We start from the raw sequence: 8,725 nt of genomic DNA on the forward strand, positions 1-8,725 counted from the left end.
TTAGTGATTATCAAATAAACCAACAGCACTGTCCCAACACCAAGCCCTACGGAATACCACTTGTAACAACTTTCAATTCACAAGGGCTGCCAGTGACTACTACCCTTTGCTTCCATTTACTAAACCAACTTTGGATCCAATTCAACATATTACCCTGTATCGCATGGGCTTTTACTTTTTTGACCAGTCTTCCATGTGGGACCCTCGTCAAATGCCTTACTAAAATCCACGTAGACAACGTCCACTGCACTGCCCTCATCGATCTTCCTTGTCACTTCTTCAAAGAATTCAATCAAATTTGAAAGATATGACCTTCCCTTAACAAGGTCGTACTGACTATTCCAGATTAGTCCATGCCTTTCTAAGTGACACTTTATCTGAACTCTCAGGATCAATACTAACAATGTGCCCACCAATGGATTAAGATTAACTGTTCTACAATTGTTTGACATTTTCTTTGAACCATTTTAAAATAACAGAACGACATTTGCATATTTCTAGTCCTCTGGAGCCTCACCTGTGTCGGGTGAAGATTGGAAAATAATCCTCAGAGTATTTGCTATTTCCTCCCGGACCTCCTTCAATATCCTGAGGAACAATCCATCTGGCCTTTGCAGCTTATTTACAGTCAAGAATTCTAACTTCTCCAATACTTCCTTTCTCATTATGATAATTTTATCCAATATTTCGCACTGTTCCTCTTGGATTACTATATCCACATCATCTGTTTTCTTTGTGAATATGGAGACAAAAAAAGTCATTTACCATAATAATGCTAAATCTAACGCAAGGTGGCACTGTGAATCAGTGGTTAGCACTGCTGCCTCACAGCACCAGGGACCCGGGTTCGATTCCAGCCTTGGGCAGCTCTCTGTGTGGAGTTTGCATGTTCTCCCCGTGTCTGCGTGGGTTTCCGCCTGGTGCCCCGATCCAAAGATGTGCAGGCTAGGGGGAAATGGCCATGCTGAAATTGTCCAGGTGTTCAGGGCTGTGTAAACTAGGTAGATTAGCCAAGGTAAATGTGAGGTTACAGGGATAAGGTAAGAGGCTGGGTCTGGGTAGGATGCTCTTCAAAGGGTCAGTGGGGACTCAATTAGCCAAGTAGGCTCCTTCCACACTGTACGGATTCTATGATTATAACCAAATTGTGGTCACTATTCCTGTTATGGTCACCTGCTTGCCCATCTTCATTTCCCAAAACTAAATCCAGAATTGCGTTCCCTCTCGTTGGGCTTGTCTCATATTGTCTGAATGTATGAACGTTTCACCTTCAATGCCCCATATATTATTTGAATCAAAGTTGATATTAGGATATTATTATTGTCCTGTTATTCCTGCAGGCAGAAATATGTCCACATTAAGGTTCTTCTATCTCCCTAGCAGTATATTCCTAGTAGTGCGACTACCCCTTTTTTATTCCTAAACTCAACCCATAAAGCCTCACTTGTTAAATTGTTTAGTATAATCGGCCCTAACTACAACTGTAATTGATTTTTTTTTTAACCAATACTGCTACCTCACCTCCTTTCTTTGTCACCCACTCTATCCTGCCCGAAAACTCTACATCCAGGAATATTGAGTTCTCAATTTTGCCCCTTCTTTCGCCAGGTCTCTGTTATAGCAATGTCATTATGCTTTGTGTCTAACTGTGTCTTTAGTTCATCTACTTTGTTTGTAATACTCCTTGCATTCAGGTGTAAATAGCTCAACCCCATCAACTTCCTTCACTGGAGGCTTTTTAATCCCTTTACCATAATAATGCTAAATCTAACACAAAGCAACTCTGTGAATCAGTAGTTAGCACTGCTGCCTCACAGCACCAGGGACCCAGGTTTCATTCCAGCCTTGGCAGCTTGCATATTCTCCCTTCTTTTGCCTTTCTGAATTACTTACTACATCACTAACTAACGTTCTATCTCCAGTTTCCTGATCTGAATCTGATCCATCTAAACCTACGCTTTCGTTCCCATTCTTCTGCCATACAAGTTTAAAACCTCAAAAACAGAACTAGCAAAAACCCCCATGAGGATATTTGTCCCAGGTGCAATGTGTCAAGCTTGTACAGGTCCACATTCCCTAGAAATGGTCCCAATGCCTCAAGAATCTAAACCCCTCCCTGGTACACTATTTCTCCAGCCATGCATTCATCTGATCTATCCTTTTATTCCTACTCTCGCTAGCAAGTGATCCTGAGATTACTACATTTGAGATCCTGCATTTTAATTTATCTCAACTTTAAACATTCAGCTTTCAGGTCCTCATCCCTTTGTCCACCTGTGTTGTTGGTACCTATGTGTACCACAACCACTGGCTGGTCACCCTCCCACTCCAGAATATCCTGCAACCCCTCAGTGACATCCCCGATCCTGGCACCAGGATGGCAACATACCATCCTAGATTCACATCTGCTGCGACAGAAGTGACTGTCTGAACCTGTTACTATTGAATCCCTTATCAGTATAGCCTGCTGCTTGTTTTCCCCTCCTTCTGTGCAGTAGAGACACCCATCATACCATGAATTTGGCTGATGCTGCTTTCTCCCCAGCCCCGAGAGACCATCCACCATTAAACAGCATCCAAAGCGATATATCTGTCTGAGAGAGGAACTGCACTCTTGCACTTCCTTTCTGAGCCTTTTATTTTGTGCAATGGTCCACTTCCTGCCTGTGTAATCCTCACCTGGATGTGACCACTTCGCTAAACTTGCTATCCATGACACTCTCAGCATTGCGGATGCTCCACAATGAGTCCATCTGCAACTCCAGCTCCAGCTCCAGCTCAAAAAAGCAGTTAGCCACTAGCTACAGCCGGACACATTTCTTGCACATGTAGTCTCAGGGACACTGGAAGCATCCCTTATTTCCCACACTGCGCAAGAGCAGCACACCATAAACGTTAAGTCTCCTGTCATGACTTCTCTCTGGATTAAGTTAGTTACACTCCTAAAGAGAACTTAATTAAGCTAGGGATCTTCGTTACTTAAGAAAAATACTTCTTTTAAAAAACAAAATCAAGAACCCGTAATTTGTTAAAGTTATGTCTAAAGTGGTGTGCAGAAACAGCATATGCAGAGCCAACACTGAATTCCTAGGCTAGCTTCATTTGTGCCACTAAAAGAAGAATTTTTCTGATAGCTTAGCTGTGGAAGCATTCTTGTATAATTTCATAACAATGCAATGAATTCAGAATGGCAAAGGTTTTACTAGAACATTTAAAGGTGTTGTCTTGTTTAATAGTATCAAAAGATGTGCCACGAGTTAGAATCAAGTATTAAGAAAGCAAACACATCATGTTTTGGTAGTAATGGGCTCTCTGGTTTGTACAAGGATTACATATTACACAATTTTCTTTTGATCTTTTTTCATTAGGTCAGGCTTCTTCTACACGTGCAGGAGATCTTGGGCTTATACTGCGTTTCACTGCAGTTAAAAAAAATCCCAAACTTACTTGACAAACTAATTTAATTCCACAGTACATTACAGTGATGTAAACAAAGAATTATGGGATTCCCTCTAAGCACAATTTCAGTCGCTCTTCAAAGGAGGCCTGGGAAATGCTTGAAATTTAGTGGCTCAATACAGGGGCTGATGCAAGGATTTTGTCTGCACATAACTTCTTAAGGGTTACTGCATCAACAGCAAGCTGTGCAAACACTGCACAAATCACACCCGTGCCAAATCTTTGAAAGTGCTATCCAATATTCCAACTCCCCTGCTAATTCCTAATAGTCCTGTAAATTTTTCCCCTCAAGGACAATAGGATTGGAAATCTGTGAGGAATAGGCCAAATAATTAAAAGCTAATTAGCCTGACCTCAGAGTGGGAAATTACTAGAATCACATTGAGAGATGGAACTAACTGTTATTTAGAAAGGCATGGAATAATCCAGGATAGTTAGCACGGTTTTAAGGGAAGGTCTTAGATTACTAAACAGAATTTTTTTGAAGAAGTAACAGGCAAATTGTTGAGGGTAGTGCAATGGATATTGTCTAAATGCATTTTTGTAAGGCACTTGACAAGGTCCTACATGGCAGACTGGTAGAAAAACTAAAGCCCATGGGATACTGAAGAATATGGTAAGTTGGATCCAAAATTGGCTGTGACAGGAAAAAAAAACTAATGGTCTATTGACTTTTTTGTATGTGGAAAACAGTTTCCAATGGCATTCGACAGAGCAGAGTGCTGTCTGTGATGTATAATAAGGATCAGTCTTAAATGATTGAGAAATTTGCAGACAATGCAAAAAGCAGCTGGGTGGTTGAGAATGAAGGAGGATGGCTGCTGACTGTAGGATAATATCAATGGTTTGGTTGAGTAGGCACAGAAATGGCAAATGGAATTCAATCTGGAGAAATGCAAGATTATGTATGGGGGCAGACAAAAAAAAAGGAACATCCAATAAACAGGAGGATGAGATGCCTTGAAATGCATGTGACAGAACAAGTAGAAAAGGTGGTAAATAATGCATCTGGGATGCTTTCTTTCATTAGATAATGAATACAAAAGGAGAGATGCAATGCTGGGAGCATACATGATACGTGTTTGGTCACAGCTAGAGTTTTGTATACAGGAAGGACATAATTACTTGAGAGAGAAGAAAGAGAATGAGAGAAAGAGAAAAGAAGGGAGAGAGAAAAAAAGCAAGACAAAAAGAGAGAAAAAGAAGTGAAACAAAAAGAGAGAAGGATAGAGAGAGGGAGAGAGAACAAAAGACAGAGATAGACTGAAGGGAAAAGATTTATTTGAATGTTGCCAAGTTTAGTAAATTGCAGCCATGAGGAATGAATAGATAGCTTTAGAGGGGACATGAGGAAAAACTTTTTCATCCAGAGGGTGTTGCTGGCCTGTATTTTGCTGCCCAGTTTGGTGGTAGACGGAAATCCAGAACGTATTTAAAAGAGCCTTGGATCTGCACCTGAGCACTGCAACCTGCAAGACTGTGCAGCAGGTGCTGGTAAGTGAGATTAGAACGAACAGCTGGCAGACACAATGGACTGTGCTTTAACTTTACTATTGTTTTATGGTTCTAAGCATTTCTTGAATTCTTGTTTAACAGTTGCTACTGAAACTTCTATGCTGTGCATTCTGGATTGTAACAACTTGCTGCACAAAACATTATATGAGATATACAATGCTTTTTACTTTTCACAGAGTGGTCGGTGTCTAGAAAGTAACTTTTAGATAAGCATATGAATATGCAAAGGAATGGCTGGATATGGACAGGCAGAAGGGATTAGTTTAATTTGGGATCATGTTTGGTAGGACATTGTGGGCCGAAAGGCCCGTTCATATACTGTATGGTTCTATGTTTGTAGATTCCTGTCTTTGGAAATAAAATAATTTAACCTCTTTTTATTCACTAACAAAATATTGGCAACATTGGTTAGGCCAGCATTTATTGCCCATTCCCAGCTTCCCACGAGAATATGGTGGTGGGCTTCTTGAACTGCTGCAAATCATCTGGTACATCCACAATATCTTTCGGGAGGCGGTTCCAAGATTTTGCCCCAGAGACACAAAAGGAACAGCATTATATTTCCAAGTCAGCTGCAGTGGATGGTGCGCACTGCTGCTACGAAGCAAGCAGTGAGTGAGATCTTTGTGAACGTGGTGCCAATCCAGTTTAGTCCTAGATGATGTCAAGCTTCTAGACGCACAAATTTATCTTTGAAATTGACAACCACTTAAAAGGTCCCTAACGTTCTGTAGCCACTTCCGGGAACGTGGTTCAATTTCAAATTCATTCTCAGGACAAAAAAAGCTGCAAGGTGACCTAAATGTAACGAAAATTTCCAGTATTGTACAAACCACTGATCGGACTATTTAGCTAATAGCAATCAAAGGCAGTAGAATCAGAGCTACTGCCAGAGAAAGCAAAACACAAAATCTGAAATAAACAGAGCATGCTGGACAGATTTCTGAAGAGTCACGCTGGATTCGGAATGTTAGCTCCGAGTTAGTCTCTCCACAGGTACTGCCTGACTGCTCAGTTTCTCCAGCACTGTTGTTTGTTTCCGACTGACAGCGTCCATGCGTTTCGCCCTGCACTTCTACACTGGCGGACATTCGGCACTTTAAGGTTGACTGCCCCATTTCAACGGTGGTGCAGGGGGATGCATTTGATACAACCGAGGATGGACATGTTGCTGTATCGACCTTCTTTCCGGGACTAGGTATATATAGAAATAAACTGCAATAACATCAGTGAAAGTTCATTCCCCATAAAGACTGACGGTTTGAAACCTGGAGGGCGGGAGGGAGTGTTGGATGAGGGAACGGGAGCTGTTTCACACTCCACTCGGACCGTATGCCCCCAGTGTCCCTGGAAAACGTACGGGGCGCCCTGACGGCACACCACCACGCACCCGGCACACCTACCAGATCAGAGCCAGCAGGAAGGCCTGCTCCTGCTCATCACGCTTCCCATCCCGGGCGCAAAGCGCTGTGAAAAAAATACCCCGCAGTTCACCGTGCCTCTTACTGAGAAAAACAGTCCCCTCCTATCGGTCATCCTTTGTCCTGTGTTAGTACCTGTCTGACCTGGAGATGATCCTCCCTTCCTCTCCGACCGTCACCATCTGATCCACATTCCCAGCCATTGTTCTTCGCTTCTCCGCGCCGTCCGTGCCCAGAATGACGCGAGCACGCATGCTCCCCTTACCCAGTGAGCCAGCCGTTTCTGTGCTCAAGAGACAACAAGGTGCAGGGCTGGATGAACACAGCAGGCCTCTTAGCCTCGCTGCTGCTTGACATTATCTAACTTCTTTTGAGGTCAGCGTCCATCTAATCAAATGTATCATGATAAAATTGATTTTTCCCCCTAAGAAATACATCGGCTGGCTGACAGTTGGCAGAAACCCCTTAAGACATATAATGATGATTTAGATGAACTTGAAAGGCCACAGCACGTGAGACCATAGTTTAAGTGCTGGTAAAGAGGATTGGAATAGGTAGTAATTTGATGTTACCGTATGTGGAATGGCACTCCCAAAGTTGGCAGCTCAAAATCCAATTCTGATGAAAGTCATCAATGTAAAACATTAGCTCTTTTCCCTCCCCACAGATCTTGCCAAACTTGTGAATATTTCCAGTATTTTTAGTTTCTGCCTCACAATCCTTCCTATGTACAAACAAGTAATTACACAGCATGCACAATGTAACTTAAGTTGTGGGTATACTCAATCTTTCTTTATTGTCAATTGGAGCACTAATACAGGGAAGGTGAAGATTCTTTTTTAATACCCATTCCAAAGAAACTGTCTGATCATATCACTGTTGATTTTTGATTATGGGCTGAAATGTGTGAAACGATTTATAACCAACGATTGTGGTAGGGTTTGCTGCACTTTTTAATAGCAAGATATGAAACTCATTATAAGTGGTGTTTACACCACTGCTTTGTTCAATCAGTGGGAGGGGTGGTTTTTTTCAGGCAACTGGCATCAGGGATGTACAAAGTGAGATTCAACCAGCAGTAAGATCTGATTGGATTGTGCATTGAAGATCAGTTATTGATGACAAAAGCCATCAGACTGACAACAACTACATGACTCCTGGGTAGCTGAACAGCTTGTGAACAGCCTTTGGACCTCTGGAAGGGGAATTGGTGGTCTCTCTGCATTGGAAAATACCTGAAGTTGAAGAAAGCCTCTTACCTCTTCCCACCAGTTTTGAAAGTTATTGCTTTTAACAAATCAGCCTGAGACCTTATAATTTGTGGACAAGTCACTGCAAGAAAGTGAAAAGTACCTGGACAAGAGAGATTGAAGGACAGCAAGTCCTGTCAAATAAAAGGTTCAACTCTTTGAACATTATGGACAAGGGTCATTAAATTGTCTTCCCAGTTTTTCCCACCACTCGTAACACAAAGTTTTTGATCGGTTTGTATCTGTCTGCATGTATGCGTTTTACAAGGGGAGTAAGTAATTAATTAGCAGAGTTATATGGTGACAGTTCATAGTTGTTTACCTGTAGCTAGAACCTATTCATTTTATATTATATAATAATTCTTGTTATGTACAGAAGCCAGATCTGTGATTTCTATTAACCTGCATCTATAAGGATAGGAAAATTGGGGAATTTTATATACTTTGATAAAATCTTTAACTTATGATGATTCCAAAAATAGCAGTGCCTTACTGCTACATGAGTGACGTTTAACAATTGCATTTAAATACTGCAACTGAATATAAAACCTGTGCACTTGGCTTCCATCAAGGAAAAGCTGGATACTTAAGAACCTTACAGAAGGAAAAAATGGTGGCAAGCTTCAACAATAAAGAACGTGTCATTGATAAATGTATTTCATATCTGGTAGGAGATGCTTTGCTACAGGAGAGTTAGAAACTCCCTGGAGCTGGTGTTACTCTAAAGCTTTTACAGATTGCATCGGATTTTGGGGATCTACAAGTGCAATCCCAAGCTGGGATTCAGCAATTCAGCGAGCAAACATCGAAGGTTCTATGAATGAAGTAAATTCCATAATGGGCAAGGGAAAACCTTTTAAAAAGTGGAGAATTACAGCCTGGGAAAGCTGAAAGTAAAGTACTTAAGCTCAGTCAAAACATTACCACCATAGCAAGGTGTGACTGCAGTAAGGGAAATCAAGCACCACAGAAGCAATTCAAACCAAGGTAGCAGACCCAGGTACATGGTGATGATAGAATTATACTGATAAAAGGCTATATTCAAACCTAAGTAATCAACAAATGGAAGAAGAAAGGTCG

The 8,725-nt window shown here is 41.5% G+C and overlaps 1 protein-coding gene across 1 annotated transcript in view; it reads right to left on the reverse strand.

The window, feature by feature from the left end:
• si:ch211-243j20.2 (uridine-cytidine kinase-like 1) overlaps window positions 1–6,650 on the reverse strand; it is a 105,361-nt gene extending 98,711 nt beyond the window's left edge. Inside the window, exon 1 of the mRNA XM_048597067.1 lies at window positions 6,531–6,650. Coding sequence (XP_048453024.1) covers window positions 6,531–6,649 — 119 coding nt within the window. The 5' untranslated portion in view covers window position 6,650. The remainder of the gene's footprint in view (window positions 1–6,530) is intronic.
• Window positions 6,651–8,725: the final 2,075 nt, after the last annotated feature.

Source organism: Rhincodon typus, chromosome 5 (genome assembly GCF_021869965.1).
Source record: "Rhincodon typus isolate 14 chromosome 5, sRhiTyp1.1, whole genome shotgun sequence".
Classification (NCBI taxonomy): domain Eukaryota; kingdom Metazoa; phylum Chordata; class Chondrichthyes; order Orectolobiformes; family Rhincodontidae; genus Rhincodon; species Rhincodon typus.